We start from the raw sequence: 24,892 nt of genomic DNA on the forward strand, positions 1-24,892 counted from the left end.
GGGCGAGCGCCCTGGCCGCGACGGGGCGGGGCCCCGGGGGGCCGCCCGAGCCGAGCGCTCCTTAGTATCCCGTCCCGGCACTAACTGCGCGCGCGCACGGGACTCAGGCGCTGCGCGCTCCGGGACATGGCGGTCCACTTGCTGTGGTGAGCGTACTAATATACTAAACTTGGAATTGCGAAATTCTTAAACATACAAAGGCGACACTAATTTTTTCCAAAAATAAACTGCAATTTTATTTTTAAAAGTTTGAAATTTCATAGTTTTTAAATAAGTTAAAAGAAATACTGGTAAGTAAAGTTTTTATTTTATTTCGCAGTTTGGTGGCCGCGCTGCCCCTAATTGGAGTCAACACGGTAAGTTTTTTTGTTTCAAATTACAAGTTGTCTTTTATTAGAATTTGGTGAAAGTGGTTAAAATCGCATAAAAAGTAGCGGGAATGCGGCGGGCCCGTCTGGAGCCGCGGCGACCGCCGGCTGGCTTTACTCCTCCTTTTGCAATTTCTGCCAAATGCGAACATTTGGTCAAAGTCAAACTTCAAACATAACAGTTCAGAGAAAAAGATTACCATACAGTGTGCGTCTTTCAACTTACAAAATAAAATTCTTTTTTTTTCTTTATAACAGATAGCAAATGCAATTGTAGACTATACAATCTTATAAAGAAGATTAAATTTAATTATTAAATAGATCAAACCCGAGACCGACAAAGTTTATCAATTCTCGGATGTAATGCGCCGGTATTGCGCAAACTTATATACTTACTCGTAACACTTCCAGTTTTATAAAGCGCCTGTAAAATACATACCTACCTATAAAAGTTAAGTAACATTTTATTTTTGTTTAGTATTTTAGTATTTATTTTTCAGTCAAACATTTATGACCAAAACTTAACATAAAGTTTTTAAGATGATTTTCTTTTGTGCATTACATATTTAATGTGAATGCGATTTAAATTTGGTCTTGATTTATTTTCCAAATTTACCTACCTCCCCCCCTGCAATTCATTGTCCAAAAAATCTCGGATAGGAAAATACTTCTAAAAATCAAATTGTAAAAATGTAATATGCTTGCATATGTATGAAAACATATACAGAGGGGTTATACATACGTCAAATTGAATATTAAACCTTGTACAGGTTTTTGATTAAGTATAACCAAGCGTTCATATCTGATGATGACATCCGTTAAGTTTTTTATGTAATTAGGTATACGATGTAGTGGAGGTCAAATATATATATAAATATCTCCAGAAACTGATTACGCATGTGCGGGCACGGGCTGCTGGGCGGCTCGCGCACTGCCCGACTGATAACCGCCACAATTCTCAATGAACATACTTTATACAGAGTGAATTGTTAAGTGTAACCATGCAATTATTCTGTAAATATTAGAAATGGATCAAACTTTAAATTAACATTGAAAGATTTGAAAGCAACTTATTGCCAAAAGTCTACTTTTTTATATAAATACTAGCTTTTGCCCGCGACTTCGTCTGCGTGGACTTAGTAACCCCAGCTAGAGTAAGAATAGCGCCTGGAGAGTCTTATAGCAAATATTAGGCAACTCATTTATTATCTCAATTCCACCATGATTCCACCTCGCATTTCACCCTCTTAAGGGATGATTTTCGGGATAAAAACTATCCTATGTCCTTCCCCGAGACTCAAACTATCTATACGCCAAATTTCAACTGAATTACCCGGGTATGTCCTTAAACTGCGTCCGGACCCGGATATGTCCTTAAACTACGTCCAAAAGAGAGGTATGGGCACTGTGAATGACATCTCGCTTTGTGTGGTAGAGCACAGGACAGCGGATGTCATTCCAGATCTAGAGCAGAGCCCAACTGGGGAAGTACCTCCACCTTACAGAAAATCGCAGCCAAATAACACTAGACCCTACTCATAGTGTTGTGTTCCTGCCGGTAAGTAAGGTTGCCAGAGCTCAACGAGGGAGAGGAGTGTTAGGGTCGGCAACGCGCGTGTAATATCTCCGGTGTTGCAGGCGTCCATAGGCTACGGAGACTGCTTACCATCAGGCGGGCCGTATGCTTGATTGCCACCGACGTGGTAAAAAAAAATCGGTTCAGCGGTTTAAGCATGAAGAGGTAACACACAGACAGACAGACAGACAGACTTTCGCATTTATAATATTAGTATGGATTAGTGTCCAAAATTGAAATGATTAACGTTCAAATACATTTAGTATGACGTTCGTAAAGACTAGAGAGGCTTTAGTTAAAAAGACCTAGTATAGTACCGTAACGTAGTACTTAAGTATAACCGTTGGCATACTCGTATGAGTTGAGATAATGTGTTCCTTTAATTTCGCCGCAAATTTTAAAAACAATTTAAGACAGACAGACACAGAGAGCCTACCGCCAACATCGAACATGCCTATCTACCGTTCTTGCTATTCGAGCGATAGAGAAATAAGTCGATAACAATTTTAGATTTTTCGTTGTTGGCGGTTCTCCATCAGGTGACTTCACAATAAATCCGTACTATTTGAGTTTTTGTTTATTTTTAATTAATTGAAAATGCAAAAACATGTTTGATATTGTTATTTATGTAAATTTCCGTAAATTTGTTTTCATGACCACTGTGAAACCTAATCAAGTATAGGAAACAATTGTGACGTCCCATGGCTAAAGGTACCTTATTGCGGGTATGGAGTTATGCATATCCCAGTAATCTACAATAAATAATTTAAGCTATCGATAACATAAAATAAACCCCTCCTACCTCCTAAGTTGTGTAGGTACGGAGATATTATTTTTTGAAAATAATGTTGTTGTAATAAGCAACTTTACGATGGAGACATTTTATTGATCAGATTGTGGTAGTAGCGCCCCCTACGCAGTCTCGCATAATATTCCCTATTGGCATTTTTTAGCAATCCAATCCAATGGCAGATTTATTGCATGCAACTGAACCAAGTGAAGATTATTCTACTTAAGAAATACTTAACGAGAGTAACTTTGATATATTATATATGTCGGTCGATGTACGGTTATAATTTTTAAATCGACACGAGTTGCGAATTACCTATTCGCACGTGTATCGTACAACGTTTTACAGTACATATGGCCCTTTAAACTTTTATTAACAGATTAGTTACTAGTAATCTGCGATTTCCGACGACAAGCCCCTTCTCTCCCCAACTTGGCGCACATGTTCCAGAGTGCTGGTAAAGAGTTTCGGCGATAGCGGGTCTCCTTGCTTAACTCCTCTCTCTATTTTGAAGGACGGACCAGAGGATTGCAGTTTGATGGCGGCGGTACTATTTGTATATATGATGTTCAGGACTTTAATATATACTTACCGATAATGTATACAGATTGGTCCCATTTTTGTCGAAATCCAGTTCTGATGATGGGATCCATGAGAAATCGAGGGAACTTCTCAAATCTTATAGGCATATTAGGCATACAGTCATAATGTATTACATATTGTGATTTTATTTTTTCATCAACAAATTAAGCATTTACATTCAAAACAGTGACATTTGATGAAGTGGAATTGTTGATGAAGACCAGAACGGAACATGTCTTCTTTGTTAAGTTTGTTCAGCAAGTAAGTTTGTTAAGGACATTTATTTTATCAAGGTCCGTTCTGATGATGGATTCTATGATCCGAGGAATTGAGCCGTGGCAAAATGCCGGGACGGGACAACGCGAGGAAGATGATGATGATTTTTTTATTCTCTAAAACGAAGTATTTGCATTTAAACAGTGTTATTTGGTGAAATGGAACTTGTCATGAAGACCAGAATAGAATTCCTGTATGACAAGTATTTTACGTCTTGAGGCTAATTGTAATTGTTATGAGATGCACTATGATTGTATAGTAGTTTAAATATGTCTCACGATAGTTTAATTTCGATTAGTTTAAATGGCATTACAAACTGTTTAGTGATGTAGGTTTTTAGGGTTCCGTAGTCTCCTGGGAACCCTTATAGTTTCGCTATATCTGTCTGTCCGTCCGCGGGTTCGTTCTGTGGTCCTTAGTGCTAAAAAGCTGCAATTTGGCATCCAAGTGATGAAATAAAAACTAGAGAAAAAATTAGGCTACACGTAAAGCGGGGATGAATCTTTTCACCACACCAGCTGGTAAAGGCTCTCTTACTTGTTCAAAAACTGATGAGAAAGTTGCATTTTATCTACATGTGGGGCAAAGTAATCAGATGCAAATTTTGAGTTGTCTCCTTATGTTAGCTGGTAGAATTGACATTTAAATGATGATTTTGAGTGATAAATATTTAATGACGTTCATTTGGATTTGATTTGGTTTGATTTTGTTTGATATTTTACAGTTAATATTTTCTTCGGGTTAGTGTGGCGAAAAATTTTGTGTTTCACTCGGGGGCAAAATTTGTTTAACCCTCGTGCTTTGAAACCCTCGCAACACTCAAGATTCAATTTTTCTTTCACTTGCTCGGGTATCAATATTAGCACGAGCGGTTAAACAACAACTTTGTCCCCTTGTAAAACAAATAACTATTTTTCGCTTGGGTAGGGGTGTCTTAGATAGGTATTTTAAAACGAATACGAGTTTTCAGCAACCATTTTTTGATATACTTAGTGAATATTTTTGGAAATAATCCCAAAAGAAAAAAAATGTTTTTTTTTTAAATGCATTGAAACAAAAATAAATTTTTAAAGTTAAATTATTGTAAAATAACATCATAAATCTGTACCTTCAAAGTTATAATACGAACCCTAGCACTTAATATTTTTTTATGCAAGTGCTTACAGTTTTTTTAATGTTTCTTAAAGAAGGTAAACCGATTTAGATTTTTTTTGTTTGTAATGGTACCTATATGCATGCTTCTAGCTTCTAGTCAGGATCTGATGATGACATATTGGATGTATTTTAATTCGAGCATTTGCACTTGAAAAGCATCATTGGGGGAATCATAAAAAGATAATTATGTATATGTAAGATAATTATAAATGCCTAATGTTGAACTGTTCTGTTAAGTAGGATCTTCTTTTCTTAAGATTATTAATACAGGTGTTATAGGTAGCCAGTACACGAGTCAACCACCTCTTAATATTTTATACAATACCTAATAATGCTTAGGTATTGCACAATCAGTAATCACTACTAATATGTACTATCTGTACCTATACGGAAACTAGTGTTCGTTTACAAAAGAAAGCATACGCAGCTAAATATCAAGTTGCATATTCAGAATGCAAAACGTATGTAACTAGCTAACATGTACCGTGCTATTAAAAACTCACTGGCATAGTAGGCAAGCTCATATATGCTAAACTGCAGCACTATTTAAAATGTATGTCTAATACAGATGTTGTGCCTAAACAGTAAACATATTTAAAATGTGCTCAAAAGAAATGAAGACATGTATACAGATGTAATAGTTAGGTATATCGATGTAATTTATAGGGTAGATAATGTAGGTATTTTCCGTTGACCTAGAACTATGAAATTTGGCAAGTAATACCGTAGGGAAAACTCTGAAAACTATACATGTGTAATGAAATCATAAAAAATATAGTCTTTATTTAAAGTACGTAATCAATCATCGAGTTAAATAAGCAACGCTATACGCGGTCATAATTGTATATATGCGTGACCAAATATTTTTGTAGATTTTTTTAAACATCAACTTTGCCCCCTTGTAAAACAAATAACTATATTTCGCTTGGGCAGGGGTGTCTAGGATAGGTATTTTAAAACGAATGCGGGTTTTCAGCAACCATTATTTGTACAGAAGAGAAAAATCTGAGAGCCGTACACTTTTATGAACGGGACCCGCAGTGGGTGAGTGCGGCTCGCACTTGTCTGGTTTTTTACTATAGTATATTTTAGCATATTATTTCAGTGTCTCAAAAAATGGGAGCTAAATATTTTTTCCTTTAATAGTGATCCTCTGTTTCTTTTACATTTCTGGATGAACCATTTTAGGGTTCCCTACAAGAAAGTTAATAATTTTTAAGAAAAGCAAACCGACTTCAATGGGGGATCACTTATTGTTGATGGTGCACTCTTAGATTCCAGACAATGAAATGAAAAAGACAGCATCTTTTGCCTAATTATGTAGAAAAGGAGGTAAAACGACCCACTTTTCTAGTAGCATTTCGTTTTTGTAAGGGTCGCAGTTCTAACCTAACCTAACCTACTTTTCTGATAGCATTTCGTTTCTGTAAGGGTCACAGCTCTAACCTAACCTAACCTACTTTTCTGATAGCAGTTATGTTCTGTGAGAATCGCAGTTCAAAAAGCCACCCACCCACCTAACCCACTTTTTTAGTAGCATTTCCGGGTCCGGGTCTGGGTCCGGATCCGAGTCCGGGTCCGTGTCCGGCTATCCGGGTCCAAGTTTGAGTCAGAGTTCGGTCCGGGTCCGGGTCCGAGTTAAGGTCCATGTTCAGACCCGGGTCCGGGTCCGAGTCCGGGTCCAAGTTTAGGTCTGGGTCCATAAGGAAGAAAACAAATCGCCAAACGTGAACTATGTGTCATTGAAGAGTTCCATTCTGATCATCATCAGCAGTTCCACTTCATCAAATGTCACTTTTTAAAATGGAAATGCTGCATTTGTTGATAAAAATACAAAAATCACTATATGTATGCCTTTCACATTTGACGAGTTCCCTCGATTCCTCATGGATCCCATCATCAGAACTCGAACTTGACAAAAATGTTTCTTGAAAACTTGCTTAACAAACATAACGAAGAGGACAAATCGCCAAACGTGAACTATGCGTCATTGAAGAGTTCCGTTCTGATCATCATCAGCAGTTCCACTTCATCAAATGTCGCTTTTTAAATGTAAGTGCTTGATTTGTTGATGAAAATACTAAAATCACTATATGTATGCCTTTAATATTTGAGGATTTCCCTCAATTCCTCATGGATTCCATCATCAGAACTGCTTTTTGACATAAACGGGACCAATCTGTATGTATATACTTATAATCAAAAAAAAAATATTTAAAATCGGTCCAGAAATGACGGTTATGGAGTAACAAACATTAAAAAAAAAAAACGCCTTCGCGCCTAGTACCCCGTTTTTTGTCGGTTTATTAGCCCGCGTCAAAGGAGGCGCGAAGCGAGAACGGGCAAGACTCCACATTACACACTATTTTGACTCATATGTGGCATGATAAATAATAATTATATTATATAAAACGGCTATATTGTACGGTTTTACAACAAAACAAAATGGAAAAATAGCTCAATCACGTATGATGCCATAGATAACTAGCAGTTAAACTCGATCAGCTGATGCTTTTCCGCCATCTTGACGCAAACCAAACTGCGAAATCGCCGTGAAGTTTGCGAGTGTGGAGTCATACGTCAACGTCGCGACATGTTCTCTCCGCGAAGTCGCGCCGCGATTCGCGCACATAGTCTCAAGGGGCCTTTACAAATAAAATTTCAAGTTCCCTCCACACTCGTGCGCTAATCAGCGAAATCGACTCCACACTCACGTTCGCGGCTTCGCGCCGCGTAGTCTGGAGTGCACTTTAGATGCATAGAAAGTGTTGTTTTTATTCACTGAAGGGGCCCACTCATTACCAGTCCGCCTGCAGTGTCTGGCCTGTCAGATGTTCAGAACTATCAAATTTTTGTTCTAACTGACAGGCCGATATCGTCCGGCGGATTGGTAACCAGTGGGCCCCTTAGGATAGGAGCAAAATTTTAAAGTCTAGTTCAAGTGGGTCTAGGTCAAGTGGGGTGATATGAGAAGCTTGAGTTGCACATTCTAAAACATTTTGTTTTTTTTTTCAGTAAAAAAAGTGATCTATGAAGGAAAATGTACAAAAAAATACCATTACTAAGATTTTTTTTTTTTTTAATAATGCCTAATAATATTTCCGAGCTTAGTTCGTTATTTAACCGTCTTTTGCGTGTATTTATTATTTTTATTAGGTACTTTTGAAATTTCTTGATTACAGAATTATCCCTAAAAACCGCGTAAATTAAATAGTGAACCGATTTGCTAAATATAAGTACTTTTTATATTTCTATAGTCTGTATCTTTAGGTATTTAAAATAATGTAAACAAACCACAATTAGGTATTTTATTGGAAGAAAATTCTTCAAGTCAATTAATTTAACTCGATGTGCCAAAACTTACAGAAGTTTTACTACGATAAAAACGTGCGTGCGTGAGGAACAGATACAGGCAGTTTTCTATTTTAAATGTTTCAAGTATTACCCGAAAATGTAAAAAGACATTGTTTACAATATTTAACTACCTAAAAATAGACCATAGTCAAAATCCTTTCGTGTTTATAGTTGCATGAAATAATCGAAAGTTTTACGGAACCCTCGGTTTGCGAGTTAAATGAGCTTATCATTTCTCATGCTCTGAAAAAGGATCATTGTTGTTCTAAAATGTGTGCAGAAAATGATACGTGTCTGCACTAGAGCATTTTACATTCGAAGTACGATTTTGCAAAATCGGCAATTTTTTTTACGATAAGCAATTGAAATTTGAGTTTAAATGGATTTGTTATACAATTTCCATTCTGATATTAGACTCTCCATTCCATGAATAACGATACTTTTGCCTAAATTGTTAATTGAAAGTACCCTCAAGAAATACTATAAAAATGTATACTACTTAGTCATGTTTTAAAAAAACACATTCATTTTACTTTCCTCGTGTTCGAAATGAAAATTAGAGTGTTTAACTCGGGTGAAAGGCATCATTTCATCCCTTGGTTAACAATCTACTATACATTTGACCGGTTTTTTATTATATACCTAATTGTCACACAAAACATTGTTGTTTTTTGTATTTTAGACCTTTCGTAAATTTTCTATTCACTCGGGAATACTTAAATAAATACTTAAATAAGTATAATACTAAAGAGTTGCATTGTGAGCTACTTCACGGCAGTTAGATATCCCAGGGCAGAGAATTGTAAATTGTCCTGACTAACTACTTTTATTATTTTTCAGCAAGATGATTCGTGGTACGCACAGCGGAACGAAATAAATTCTAACCCCGGATACTATCCCACGGGAAGTTATCCAACGAGGAACACATACCCTCAGTATCCTGATGCATCTAGAGACACATACCCCCAATACCCAGATGCGTCCAGGAACTCATACCCTCAATACCCGGACGCATCTAGGAACTCATATCCGGACCCGAGGTACAACTACGGGGCGTCGCCGTCCCAGCAGCTGGGGCCGCAGCCGCCGGCCGCACGCGAGCCCTATGGCGCCCACTACGACCCTATCACCAAGCAACGCGTTACGCCGCACCCAAACTGCACGGCGCGCGCCTCTTGTCAACCATTGTGTCTTGCGCAGAAAGGCGCTAAGGTATGAATTTACTTGCAACTATTACTCGATAAGTACCTATCCATGGAAATTAATTTAATCGGGTCAGACGGTACCAGTGGCTGTAAACACAAATATTTTAATGCAGCAACTAATAGCGGCATTTGTCAGGCTGTATAGAAGGTTATGTTTATGACTTTATGATAGGTATTTTCACCCTCTTAAGTTTAGTGCTAAACTTGGTTTTTAAATATTTTATTTATATCCTAATAGCAATTACTACCTACCTACCTAGTTGTTTCTTACTGAATGATTAGATTAAATTCTCTATGTCTTTATATTAACATTTATTTTTTCAGGGAAAACAAGGTTCTTTCGGACCGCCTGGACCTACAGGATTACCTGGGCACGAGGGACCTGAAGGACCATCGGGTCCAAAAGGTCAAAAAGGAGAAATTGGTTCAGTAGGTCCTCGAGGGCCGAAAGGTGACAGAGGAAAACCTGGTCAACAGGGATTCCAAGGTTTTGCGGGACGTCCTGGACTACAAGGTGACCCGGGCAGGGCCGGCGACCGGGGCAGAGATGGTTGCAACGGTACAGACGTAAGTAATACCTATTCTGTGATTGAACTCATTATTTGTTATATGTACTGTAAGTACAACGATTTCTGCACAACGGCTTAGCTCTTGGTTGCATCCTGAACTGAAGGATCCCAGGGTCCTCTTTGGCGATCTAATCTAATACGATATTTCGTATCCAAGTTCTAAGAAATTCATGGAACGAGCTGGAGTTGGATAGAAACATAAGCATTTTTGATACAATTATATATTTATTTTTGTTAGTTATAAGATTTTTTTTTACAAATAAAATAATATTACTTAAACAATAAAAAAAAGTTTTTGCTCGATAGCACAACTAATATATATTCCTTTTATGAGTTTTAATACAAGCGACATTGCTTCTGCGTTTTAATCATCAAAATTTGTTTAGGGTGATGCGGGTCCTCAAGGCGAGAGGGGGTATCCAGGACCTCGCGGTTTTCCGGGTACTCCGGGATCAAAAGGAGACAAGGGAGAATCGGCAGCCGTCGGAAGATATCCAAAGGGTGACAAGGGAGAGCCCGGGTCTGCCGGAGAACAGGGTCCCGTCGGTCCGATAGGACCCACAGGAGAGACCGGCCCGCTAGGCGTACGCGGTCGACCAGGATACGCGGTAACTATAATATATACATTCAGTCCTTTGTGCAAGGGTTCTAAAGTATTTATGCCGGCTTTACTATTAGGTACAAGTAGCTTGATGCTAAAGATAGTAAATCTACCAATATTTCAAATTGCAGGGATCTCCAGGTCAACCAGGTGAAAAAGGTGCTAAGGGTCCAAAAGGTTTATCGATAAAAGGTGACAAAGGTGATCGAGGAGACCAAGGCAAGAAGGGTCAGGCTTGTTCGGAAAAACCTTTACATGTGGAAGTCGAAAAAGGAGCCATCCTGGGAACTCAAGGTGACAAAGGAGATAAAGGTACAAAGGGTGAACCAGGGATGCAGGGTGAAAAGGGATATACGGGAGAAACAGGCGAACAAGGGTTACCCGGTCTGATAGGACCAAAAGGAGAGAAGGGTATTCGTGGAAACACTGGTGAGCGAGTAAGTACAACGATAATGGATATTTAATGCAAGAGAACGCTCCCTTCTAATTCTACTTTAATATTTTTGCAATGTACCTATTTTTACTGGACATCATAAACATTTCCCCTTTATCAATTTCAAATAATAAATGAACTTTTACTTACTAAAGTTTCTACAGGTATTTGTCACAATTACAGGGTAGAGTCGGCCAGTTTGGTGCAAGTGGACAGAGAGGACAAAAGGGTGACAGAGGTAACGAAGGCCTGAGAGGTCGTGATGGCAGACCCGGATCAAAGGGAGAGCCGGGCAAAGACGGAGTTCCAGGCTTGAGAGGTCTTACCGGTGTGCCCGGGCCACCCGGTGGCAGCACAGGGTCAGTTGTTGGCCCGCCTGGTCCGATCGGGCCTCGAGGTAATTCTGGCGCACCGGGTGCAAGAGGCACGGACGGAAATCCCGGCGAACCGGGCCGGCCCGGCCCGATGGGCCCACCGGGAGGACAGGGAGTCCCCGGCACACCAGGACGAGAAGGCCCACCTGGAATGAAAGGCGACAAAGGAGATACTGGACCCGAAGGGAAACCTGGACCTGCTGGACTTCAGGGGTACAATGGACAGGACGGATATCCAGGCGAGAGAGGACAAAAGGGCGACAGTGGCATTTCGATTCCGGTAAGTTTACAGTGACATTATAAGTTATTTATGGGTTCTCTGAAATAGTTATTTGTTTTACAAGAGGGCGAAAAATTGTTGTTAAACCGCTCGTGCTCATATTGATACCCGAGCAAGCGAAAGATTGCAAAATTAAATCACGAGCGTAGCGAGTGGGTCGAAAAGTGGAATCTTGAGCGTAGCAAGGGTTTTTAGGTACGAGAGTTAAACTTTGCCACCGAGTGAAACACAACATTTTTCACCACACCAACGCGAGAAATATACTAACTGTAAAACATCAAACAAAATCAAACCAAATAATATCCAAGTGAACGTTATTAAATATTTATCATTCACAATCATCATTTAAAAGCCAATTCTACCAGCCATAGGAAACAACTTAAAATTAGCATCAAATTGCTTTGCCACACATGTGGATAAAATGCAACTTTCTCATTAGTTTTTGAACAAACAAGACAGCCTTTACGAGTATGTAGGTACATAAACTAAATTCAGATTTGGAAATGGCTGACGCCATGCTGGAAATAGACTCTTAAATACTATAGTGTAGTTATATACATTTACCTGGGATTTGAATTGTATTACTTGCTATTATAACTCCGTACAACATTAAAAAAAGTTAGCAAATAACATGAAGTGAAAACGGCAATTAACGGTAATTAAATATAATGTTCTTACTGAAAATTTAAAACAAAAATATATACAAGGGACTGGACAAGGATAGGGGTGGGGTATATATTATTTTGTGCTTTTCAGTGGGTTCGTTTTTTGAAGGCGGTTCTCTTTTTTTTTAAAGAAATTAAAGTTAGATTTAGATTCATTTATTTCTCAATAAGTATTACATGTTTCTATTACAATCGAACATAAAAATGAATACCTATACATATTAAGATCGTCAATATATAATAATGTACAATTAAGATATTTATAGAATTAATTGGCAGATAATATACTATAATTTTAACAGTACCTACATACCTTACACATTATTCATTTACAATTTACGGATAGAATTACTTAAATAGTTTAAATTACATATTTACGGTAGAATCAGTACTCATTGTTTAAGTATTCCTTTACACTGTACAATGTCTTATCGAGTAGCAATTTCTTTACTTTGCGACTGAAGGTGTTGATATTAGTTTCGGCTTTAGTTTCTTTTGGCAACTTATTATATAATTTCTGAGCCATTATCTTGGGGCATTTTTTTGTAATGTCCAATCTACATTTTACTGGCCTCAGATCGTCTGGATACCTTGTCGGGCGTAGGTATACTGATATCCCTAGCACATACGAATTGACTTTGATTTCTTCTTACATATAATAATACCTCATAAATATATGTTCAATTCAATTCAATTCAATTCAATTTTCTTTATTTCAATTTAGGCATTAACATAATGCACCTATGAAAGTCAAAAAAGTACAGTTGTACAAAATTAAAATTAAACATTCATCCAAATAATCACAATGTTGACACTGATGTTAGAATTCCTAGGTTTTTATAATGGTCCCTACAACTATCTCTATACTTACCTATATATTGGTGGTTGTCATATTGGTTGTGTTTTTTTGTAATTTTTTTTCTTTTTAGTGTCGGGTTTTTTATTTAAATTTTTTATTATCCTTTTCTTATTTTTAGTGATAGGTACTTCATTTATTATAGATTTTGGGCTAAAATGTTAGTTCGTTTATAGTTAGGCTGTCCATTTAGTTTTTGGCTAAGTAGTACTAGTGTTGGCGGTTGGTTGCCCAACCTCGATGATAATCGCGACGAAACTGACGCTTCGGTGCTAAACGATTTATAAATGTCGTCACTCCCACCCCCACTCCCACTCTCAAAATTTCATCTAAACACAAAAATTTCATCTAAATCGGTTTCAGCAAATCAAATTTGACGATATACCGATAGCAGCGCCACCTACTGGGTCCAATTGGTACCATCCATGTATACTAAAACCTTCTCCAGAATATAACAAACACTTTTCTGAAAACCGCATCAAAATCGGCTCAGCCAAACGCGAGATAATCGCGAACAAACATACATACATACAAACATACGGGTCAAAAAAAACATACGGGTCAATCAATCAATCAATCAATCAACAACAACAAAGACCCGGGTTTTAACCGCCTTCAAAAAAAGGAGGTTCTCAGTTTGGAGAACCCTTTTTTTGAAGGCGGTTATAAAGCGGTAACATCGAGAGGGCTTACCTCTGTTACAAGTAATGTTAAGCGAGGTTTAGACTAGCAAGAACTTGCATGCAATTTACGTTAAATTGCGGTATCTGATCAAACTTTTGAATGCAGTTTACCGTAGTAGTCGGCAATGTAACGTAAATTGCATGCAAGTTCTTGCTAGTCTAAACCTCGCTTTAGCAAAGTTATTGCAAAAAAACATCAACCCACGATCGACTGTACGACCCCACTCTCCTCTTCCTAATACTATAATCAATTAAACACATCATACTATGAGATTAAACCTATTTAAAAATTACTTTTTCCTAAAAGTGACTGTATGATATGATATGATATGGTATGGTTTATTTATCTTACAATATACAATTGCACTTAAAATTACACATGGTAAATTCTTAGGAATTTATATTGTGATTGTCGGTTTTTTACATTATGAATAATTGAATATGAAAAATAACAGTGACAATCAAAATTACATTCAAAATTATTAAATTACAATAGTATGTCAGCAGTTTCGTTAAATTCAAAACAATAAATTTAAAAACATTCAATAAAATAAAACTATGAAAACGGATTATATCGCGTATATTGAATTTATAATACATCCCGACGTTTCGAACTCTTTACAGCGTTCGTGGTCAACGGGTGACTGAGGAAAAATTACAAAGTGCAAAAATACCCACATACTAAAATAATGAACAATCATAGACTACAAACTTTAAGGCTGGTTGTACATGCAAAATCGGTTCATAAGGCTAGTTATACACTACAATTATTTCCAAGTAAAGATATATATATATACGCGATAAAAACTACGCCGGCTCCAACCCTACACCACGGACCCGAGAAGATTTAATTCCCTCCTAAATTGTAGGAGGGTATCCCAATATGGGACCGGCAACAAACTCGGCGGGACACATCTTTTCAAAACATCAGAATGTCCAGCATCATCCAACACTAAGGTCTCACAGTCTATGTCTCGCTTGCTCCTTTATCAGATGGACTACAGGATCCCAAGCTGGATTAACATTCAATAAATTAAAAACAATTATTTAGAAAACAAATTCACCAAGAATGGGTCGTTATTAAGCTATAAAATGTAAAATGTATGTATTCTCTGTTTTAGGGTGATCGAGGACCAAGTGGACAATCGGGATTACCCGGACAGAAAGGTCAAAAAGGAGACCGAGGTTACCAAGGATTGAGAGGCTCTCCTGGTAATTCAACATTAGGAACCCCGGGTATGCCTGGGGATGTCGGACCACGCGGAAGAAAAGGAGACAAAGGAAACCCAGGTCAACCAGGATATCCGGGTGAGCCGGGAACTAAGGGAGACAGGGGCGGTGTCTGCAACGACTGTAGACCAGGAGCGCCCGGTCAGAAAGGTGACCGAGGATTTGATGGCTTGTCCGGGACGCCGGGAGAGCGAGGCCCGCAAGGACCCCCTGGCGTGCCCGGCCAACGCGGTCCCGACGGGCTTCATGGATTACCGGGAACACCAGGAGAGCCGGTACTTACCTTATGCGATTTATACACTTTTGTTTGCTTCTAGTTAGTGGTCACCGTAACACTACCCTGCGTACCAATATATATAAAAGGATGCTAAGCTAATAGTTTTGCTGACTGTACATAATCCATTTTACCAAACTTTACCGCATATTCATGGACAATGTTTTTCGATTATTTTAATAATAATATTACCTTAAGTACCTAATTTAGGTATGTCTGACTATGTTTTTAACTCGTTCTGTAACTAGTCTAATCGCCTAGATAAATATTAAAATATGAATGTTTGGTACAGGGTAAACAAGGTGACGATGGTCCAATGGGACCTCCTGGAAGCCCTGGTCTGCCTGCAATGATTCCGTCAAATCTCGTAAAAGGGCCTCCTGGAGAAAAGGGTGAACGAGGTCTTCCGGGAATCAGAGGGCCAAAAGGAGACCAAGGACTTGCTGGCCCTCCCGGCAGTAAAGGCACAATAGGCATGCCAGGTTACAAGGGTGACCAAGGATTGTCCGGCGCCCCTGGAATCGATGGAACCCCAGGAAGACACGGTCGACCAGGTACCCCTGGTGAAAAGGGTCTTTCAATAAAGGGCGAGAAAGGTACCCCTGGAGAGCCCGGACTGTCAGGAGATAAAGGATTCCCGGGAAGAATGGGTTTGAAGGGTGAACCTGGCCAGTGTCCTGCGAATTTAAGGGAACTTACAAAAGGTGACAGAGGGGCGCCTGGCGCACAAGGACCGCCGGGACCAGCTGGTGAGTAATAAACTGGCTGTTTATAGTTATACAATTGTGTATATATTTGTTTCTGGAATAAATCGCAACGAAGACTTAAGAGGGGGGAGGTAAGTTGAGATATTTATCAGCTAGCATAGTAGAATACCATACAATAGAGGTGCTTACTATTTGCCGACATGTTTTTTTTTTGTGGGATCACAGGCCAGTGATGATTATGGGCTCTAGGACAGAGACACGCTGAAACCTTTTTAATAACAAAACTTCTTGAGACACAAACATATTAAATATATTAAAACGGGTTACTCTCGTATTTTAAGTCGAAGATTGTTCGGCATGTTTCGTTCCATAATGAGGAGCTTCATCGGTAGCACACGTTGACGAATCGACGACGCAGTTTCAAGAGTTCTTCGACTTAAAATACGTGAGCGACCCGTTTCATATTTAATAAGCTAAAACCTTTCGTATGTGCGTGCGATCACAACGACTGGCCTTTATACTTAAACGAGTTATAAGTAATTTAAGTATAAAGGCCAGTACACACTGGATCATATGCGCTGTAGCCCTACTGCATGTGAAGCCGAGCTTTAAAACTCCTTATCAATTATAAAAGTATATTTTTTGTTACCTATAAGTTATTTTCCTACCGCTGATATCTGACTAATATCTGTTTACAGGCATACCTGGGGAAAAGGGAGACCAAGGCTACACAGGTCTAAAAGGAGATAAGGGTGAATTGGGTGCTCAAGGAAAAGAGGGACCAGTTGGGCCACGTGGTCTTCCAGGAGCTCGAGGTGAAAAAGGAAGCATGGGAATTATGGGCTCCCCAGGATCGCCCGGTGAAAAGGGCTTGAGGGGTATCCCTGGTCTTCCAGGTACGAGAGGCCTTAAAGGAGAAACTGGCCTTTCTATGCCTGGCCCGCCTGGACCTTCGGGTAATGACGGACTAAAAGGTGACAAGGGTTTGAGAGGTGTACCTGGAAATAATGGAAATGATGGACCACCCGGTTGGAATGGGCTTCCAGGCGAAAAGGGAGATAGTGGTCGACCAGGCATTGCAGGGCCGACTGGCCCACAAGGTCTTAAAGGAGAACCTGGACCTGCAGGTCCCCCGGGGATGAGTGGTATTCCGGGAACGCCTGGACCTGTTGGCGACAAAGGGCAAGCTGGCTACCCTGGAATGCCCGGACAACCCGGAGTCATTGGCCTTCCTGGAAAGACAGGTGAACCGGGAATTCAGGGTCCTGATGGGCCTCGAGGTTTCCCTGGAAGACGAGGACCAGCTGGACTTCCTGGTACTCCTGGTCAAGATGGTGAACCAGGACAGAAGGGAGATAGGGGACCTCCTGGTTTCACTGGTGAACCAGGCTCGCCTGGCATGGACGGCATCCCTGGTCTAGTGGGTGCTTCTGGTGAAAAGGGTGATCAAGGCTTTGAAGGGCCACCGGGACTGACTGGCCCAATGGGACCAAAAGGTGATAAAGGAGATAGAGGTTTCACGGGAGCTCAAGGCCCTAGAGGAGAACCCGCCTTACCTTCAGAAAAAGGACAGAAAGGAGAGGCCGGTTTAACTGGACTACGCGGTTTTACTGGAACACCAGGTAGAAATGGAACAAAAGGAGACAAGGGTAATGCAGGGTTCCCTGGATTTGGCAGACCTGGGCCCGCTGGAGAAAAAGGTGACGCAGGCACGCCAGGTCCACAAGGGTTTACTGGAGAACAAGGGTTAACGGGCGATCGTGGATTTACTGGTGCCACAGGCGAAAAGGGTGACATAGGTTTACCTGGTAACGATGGGTGGCCGGGAATAGACGGAAAAGATGGGTTACCGGGTAAGCCTGGCGACAGAGGTCTAACGGGTGCACCTGGTGCACCAGGCGAGAGAGGAGATACTGGGGAACCTGGAATGGACGGCATTAATGGAATAAATGGAAAAGATGGCCCGATCGGCCCGCCAGGAGCTCCAGGACCTGTAGGATATCCTGGCCTTAAAGGCGAAAGAGGTTTGCCTGGTGTCGCGATAGACGTGAAAGGAGAAAAAGGAAACCAAGGTTTGCCAGGTGCCCCAGGCTACCCAGGTCAAAAGGGTGACAGAGGTTTCTCCGGAGAAGCTGGTATTGCAGGCGACAAAGGGGAGATTGGATACCAAGGAGAGAAGGGTTCAACTGGACAGTATGGATTCCCAGGAGATAAGGGTAAGTTTTTACCTTACTATTTTTTACAATTCTTATTTATCTTCGGTGTTAATGGTAATTTGATTGGCCTATAATTTAAAACGAATACGGGACTTAATCGCGTACAAACTTACGTTTATTTATGGCCTGACGTTTCGAACGTAACGTTACGTTCGTGGTCACAGGCAGACTGGCGAGGAATTGTATCGACATCTTCTTGCCGCGCGGGTTTTGCGAACTACCCGCACTTGATCTTGATTTTTAACTTGTACGCTAGGGTTGTCACTTTGCCTACACACAACACTCACGACATCCAATGGTATGTGGCGGGATGTTTTTTCCCCCTTACATTTGCTAATTACTGGATTCCACGAAGACGAAATCCCCTGACCCTCATTTTGATTGAAATTTCGATGTTTTTTGAAACCACACACCATACACATACCATTGGATGTCGTGAGTGTTGTGTACTAGACAAAGTGACAACCCTAGCGTACAAGTTAATAATCAAGATCAAGTGCGGGTAGTTCGCAAAACCCGCGCGGCAAGAAGATGTTGATACAATTCCTCGCCAGTCTGCCTGTGACCGCGAACGTAACGTCACGTTCGAAACGTCAGGACATAAATTAACGTAAGTTTGTACGCGATTAAGTCCCGTATTAGTTTTAAATTATGGGTGAAAATCGTGTTAGTTTAAATCAGTATATTGATTGGCCTAGTTGACATGAAAATGTAGCTCAAAACTTATTTACCTCGGTTTTGTTTCCAGAAATAGTCTTTTTCGTATATATATATGATTCTTGGAATATTTTATTTTGACACCCGGTTGTTAAGAACTAATTTATTGTTATGAATGAACTGTGTTTTTTAATACTCGTAAACATATATTTACAAATATGCGGTTTTGACTTATTTACAATATTAGTGGTGGTAATTGCTATAACTGTTTCAAATTTTAGGTTTCTATGTTAAACAGTCTCTGAGAAAAACGCATTTAACTGATTTGCAAGACCGAAGTGATCCCATAAGTGTTCCGTTTGTCAAAACAAAGTTTTGCACGGAACACTAAAAATATATCTCCTTTGAATATACCTATTTATTAATTGTGTCAGTATAATTTAATCGTTTAAATTCATAAACAACATTTAATTGACAGGTGACACTGGACCTGCTGGACCTGCTGGCCTGCCTGGATTGACAATTAAAGGAGAGAAGGGTCTTCACGGTATTCCTGGCAAACACGGACGACCTGGGCCACAGGGCGCCCCCGGAGAGAAGGGTGACCGAGGCTTAACAGGTCTTCCGGGACCTTCAGGTTTCCCCGGGACTCCGGGCAGACCGGGAGATCGCGGCGAGAAGGGTGACCTGGGCATGGAAGGCGTTGCCGGCCCGCCCGGCTTTGACGGACCACCAGGTCAACCTGGCCCTCGTGGTTTTACTGGCATCAAAGGTGAAAGGGGTGAAAAGGGCGAGACCGTGATGGGATATCCAGGCGAAAAAGGAAACCAAGGGCCCCCAGGCGAACCAGGAATGCCAGGATTACCCGGGGAGAAGGGTGATAGCGGAATCGACGGGCGTGATGGACCGCCAGGAGAACCAGGTCTACCAGGTGAAAAGGGTGATCGAGGATTCAACGGTTTCCCTGGGCAGCCGGGTATGCAAGGCATTAAGGGTGACAAAGGAGAGTCAGGGCAGATCGTACTCGGCCCCAAAGGAGATCGGGGACCGCCAGGTTTCTCTGGATTAAACGGACCACCGGGTGAAAACGGCATGCCCGGCCCGCCTGGCATGGACGGTATAAACGGAGAAAAGGGCGACAGAGGCATGACGGGACCGCAGGGCCCGCCCGGTCCACCTGGCGAGACTGGAGCTACGGGATACCAAGGTGACCGAGGCGAAATCGGTTTAGCGGGAGAACCTGGCCCGCCTGGAATTCCTGGACAATCATGTACCAGTACAGACTTTATGACCGGAATACTCCTGGTGAAGCACAGTCAAAGTGATATTATCCCTCAATGTGAACCTGGCCATATCAAACTATGGGAAGGATATTCGCTATTATACATAGACGGTAATGAAAAGTCCCATAATCAAGATTTAGGTTACGCTGGATCTTGCGTAAGAAAATTCAGTACAATGCCATTCATGTTTTGTGACGTGACTGGAACGTGTAACTATGCCAGTAGAAACGATCGCAGTTACTGGCTGGCGACTGGAAGGCCGACGTTGATGATGCCCGTGGAGGGAGATACCATTCAGGAGTACATTTCAAGATGCGTTGTTTGCGAAGCGCCGACAAATGTAATTGCTGTACACAGCCAAAGTGACATCGAACCTCCCTGTCCAGGAGGTTGGAGCTTGTTATGGGCGGGATACAGTTTTGTTATGGTAAGTAGATACTTAATGTATTCTATATCACATAAAATAAACCGAATCAAACCGACGTTTACATTACGATAGGTAAAATCAGATATCCTTGACACAGACTTCGCTGGTTAATGTGTTAAATTTTTATGCTGCTATAAAGGTTAAAGGCTGCCTATGAACTTGGGGCTTTAACAGATAGGCTACTGTCTAAAAATGTTACAAAAAATCTAGTTAAATTCAGCCAGTTTTAGGATCATGAAAGAGCCCCGGTATACACGCCCTTTCTAGAATATACACACCTAAACAGTCATTAATATGGCGATATAAATATGAGTTGGTGCCATCATATAAAAAGAATCATATATACTATTTAAGAGTTAGACTCTTGTCGGTGGAGCGATTTCCATGTATGTCGGTCCTTTGTCTTCTCCTTGACAGCCTGATACGACACGACGTTGAGTTTTTTCTTAGTTGATCTATGTACGTTCCTTGGTCTCCCCCTCCGTCTCCTCGCCTCAACTCTCCCTTTTGATAAATTCGTCGTGTCGTATCAGGTGCCCAAGCATTTTTCCTTTTCTGTTTTCTATAGTTACTATGTGTAAAACCTCTTCATTTGTTTTCTTCTCCGTCCAATTAACCATTGCCATTCGCCGCCAGCTCCACATCTCGAAAGTGAGTTGGTCTACTGTACACTAAGCTATATTGATTGAATCACTTTTTGAACAGCACACTGGCGCGGGCGCGCAGGGCGGCGGGCAGGCGCTGGCGAGCCCCGGCTCGTGCCTGCAGGACTTCCGCGCCACGCCGCTCATCGAGTGCAACGGCGAGGCCGGCACCTGCCACCACTTCGCCAACCTACTCAGCTTCTGGCTCACGATCATCGACGACAGCGCGCCCTTCGGCGCGCCGCCGCGGCGGGCCACGCACAAAGGAGACTTCAACTCGCGCTCTCAAGTGTCTCGATGCTCAGTGTGCATCAAGAACTCATAATTATATACATATGTTTTCACTCGTGGACAGTATACTTAAGGCGACCCTAGGTGTATGCAACTTAAAACATAATACCAAAAAACTACACGGGGCAAACTACTTTAATCAGTTCAATATTGCTGTGGTGTAATTTTAACTAGAACCGGTCATTGACATTGACATCAAGTAATTCTTAATGCTAATTACGTTTTTAAACACGTTGCCTGTGACAATATCCCGTAGGTAGGTATCTAATATTGTGGACTATATATTAAATAATTTATAAATATGATACAAATCCATAGGTACATACCATTTAATTTTATCAAAACGATGTTTAGCTTCACAGATTGCTCGCGTCTTGTCCCTTAAAAATAACATAGCTTTTTTGTTTCTTTTTTAAGTATTCTCGTTTATAGAAATGCTTAGGCATTGGGGCCTAAGAAGGTAAACCGCGTGAGCCCTTGTGACGAAGCTATGTGGCTCGTTGCAAGGCGTTGATGAGCAAAACAGCCACGTCTATCCCAAGCATATGTAAAAATAATTAGCACATATCCACCAGTATATGACTTAGGTTTTTTATTACGAAACGAAGGCCAGCCCAAAAACATGGAGTGTAGACTAGTCTAGTTGGTTAATACGAACTGTATCCTTACCACAAATTTGACACTGACATTTTCTCTAGCGACTGCGTAAACTAACCCTCAATGCAACTCCCTCGTACTGACATTGGTGCAAGCGAGAGGCACTGCGTTTGAGTTGATGCAGTCGCTAGCGTTTAAAGCCGCGTAAAACTCATGGTGAGGGTACTGGTTTGCAGACGTAATTGAATTTTTAAATTTTATATCAGATATGTTGGCCTACTGAGGCGTATCGAAAACCTCGAACGCCGAATTGTTATGTTGAAATAATTGTTGTTTCAATACCCATTTTATTTTTCCGAAAGCCTCAATTGGGATCTCAATTGTGAGTTTCCATGTTATAAGTTAACAGTGTTCCTGTTTTGAATAGGGTAAATAAAGCCAAAAACACCAAAGTTTGTTTAATAGTTAGGATACTTAGGATGAAAGATATCGTAAGTAGAGTTAATGTAAATGTCTTTATATGTAGAGTATTTTTATTTATATGGAGTTAATTCAACTTGGTTCTGATTTTTTGGGTTTTGTCCTTTAATTTGGAAAAAGAAAGTGTTTCGATTTCCGAATGGGATCAGTCCAAAGTAAAAGTGCTTAGTAACAGTTAATAAACTTCTTAACCCAGTTTAAACGACATAGATCAAGTTGTAAGGAAATATATTATCTAAAAGAAGATAGTTGTAACCACATTACTTATGATAGATAATACGCTTGTGATAATTTAAATGTGCCTTAATCTGTATATAATACACAACCAATACCACTTCCGTTTCAAATTCACTGTTATGTAATGTTAAACTACTTGAACTGTATGGGTATACTCTTATATCTTGTATCTAATATAATGGTAATTAGGTCTTTCATATTCTTGAGAAATATGTGTAGTGAAGATAAATGTTGATACAAGCACTGCCATTGTAGATAATGTTTTATTTTTATAATTTATACGTGCTTAAGCCTAAATACATAATAAATAACAAAATTGTATTATTTTGTTTTGTATAAATACTCGTATTCTCTACCCAACCCATCCAGTCAGCTAGCCAGAAGCTGGCACTGCTGGCACTGGGCGCGTTACCTCTCTAGATAGGTAGCCTTTGGCTTCTTTGAATAGCTTATTCTCTGGCCGATGTAGCTGTTAGTCGTCTGGTCGCCTGAGGTATCGACAAAGCGCTGGGAGTTCACTTTGAAATAATCTTTATGAGCCCTTTCCCCCTGGGTTAATTAAACAAATAAATAGATAAATATTATAGGACATTTCTTACATAAATTGACTAAGTCCCAATACTTAAATACATAGAAAACACCCATGACTCAGGAACAAATCCTTGTCGGGATTTGAACTCAGGACCATCGGCCTAAAAGGCAGGGTCACTAATACCCACTAGGCCAGACCGGTCGTCGGTCGGCCGGTTAATTGCGGTACTAAACGGGCCAAACGGCAAATATGGTCGCCTGTAGGTGGGACGGCGCAAGCGTGTCGACACAAGTGAATTTCACCCTTCGCGCCTACATTCTTTCAATTTGCCGCCTTTTTCTACTGACAATATTTGCTTGACCAACTATATATATCATATAATATATATATATATATATATAGTTGGTCAAACCAAATGAGGGCTATCGTTTTTTTGCTCACCAGTTGGCGCCTCTGTTGATGGTGGTCCAAAAGATTAAAGAACAGCTGTCAGTCATTGAAGTGACAAGTGACATTTGACATTTCGAACTATGGAAAAGACCACCATCTACATTAGCGCCCCTAGCGACGAATTCATACGCGTTAGCCCTAATTGGCAGTAAATAAAAACCAAAAAAACTATACTCACCTTTTTATTTGGGTGCTAGTACTAGTGTAAGACAAAGATAGTATGATTATCTCTGTCTATGTTTGAAATGAAACAGTCTTTTGACTTATATTCTTTGCCTTTGACAAACTATATCCAGCTTGTCAGTAGAAAAAGGCGCGAAATTAAAGTTTTCACAAAACTTCCGTGTTTGACAAATGAGGGCTAACGCGTATGAATTCGCCGCTAGGGGCGCTAGTGTAGATGGTGGTCTTCGCAAAAATGGAGACTATATAAAGGAGCCAAATCTCTATGTATGAAGTGTCCATCAAAAACAGTAATTAGGCGGCGCCCATACACCAAAATACTACCAAAAACAACCTACGTAATTTGGTCGGGTTATTTGTTGCCTTATATGGTTCATGTTATACTCATGTCCCACAGCCTAACTAGCGCCACCGGAAAGATTAGGCACTATTATTTAAAGCTGAAAGCGGTCACTTTTGCAACAATTCTGCCATAAGAGACTGGCATCCTTTCTATACCATCCATATTCGCAAAGTTCGAAATGACAAAAGCCACTTGTCACTTCAATGACTGACAGCTGTTCTTTAGTCTTTTGGACCACCTGAGGGACCACCATCAACAGAGGCGCCAACTGGTGAGCAAAAAACGATAGCCCTCATTGTTTCCTATGGGCCCTCCATGGGCCCTCCACACTCGTGCGCGAATCGCGGCGCGAAGCCGTTTTGACGGTTCGGTGCGATAGTGTGGATGCCCATAGAACTGCTCCAAGGTCGCGGTGCGGGGCGATCATGAATCTAGTATTAACTGGATCGGTCATGAGGGGTGGGGCGAAATGACCGAACGTATTATGTATCTTTCAGTAGTAGTGACAGAGAGCAATATATTACTTATTGTCTTTGTCATAGTTTCACTTTTCCACCGCTGCCACAACCGAAAT

General features: G+C 40.6%; 1 protein-coding gene across 1 annotated transcript; it reads left to right on the plus strand.

The window, feature by feature from the left end:
- The first annotated feature begins 21 nt into the window (after nt 1-21).
- On the plus strand, nt 22-23,126 carry LOC134741032 (collagen alpha-1(IV) chain). The gene is made up of 12 exons (XM_063673769.1): nt 22-146; nt 320-356; nt 8,942-9,313; nt 9,631-9,873; nt 10,262-10,483; nt 10,608-10,913; nt 11,093-11,563; nt 14,889-15,272; nt 15,564-16,020; nt 16,677-18,194; nt 19,330-20,561; nt 21,267-23,126. The coding sequence occupies exons 1-12, from the start codon at nt 127-129 to the stop codon at nt 21,528-21,530; spliced, it is 5,526 nt and encodes a 1,841-aa protein (XP_063529839.1). The 5' UTR covers nt 22-126; the 3' UTR covers nt 21,531-23,126.
- The last annotated feature ends 1,766 nt before the right edge of the window (nt 23,127-24,892 follow it).

Source organism: Cydia strobilella, chromosome 4 (genome assembly GCF_947568885.1).
Source record: "Cydia strobilella chromosome 4, ilCydStro3.1, whole genome shotgun sequence".
Taxonomy (NCBI): Eukaryota; Metazoa; Arthropoda; class Insecta; order Lepidoptera; family Tortricidae; genus Cydia; species Cydia strobilella.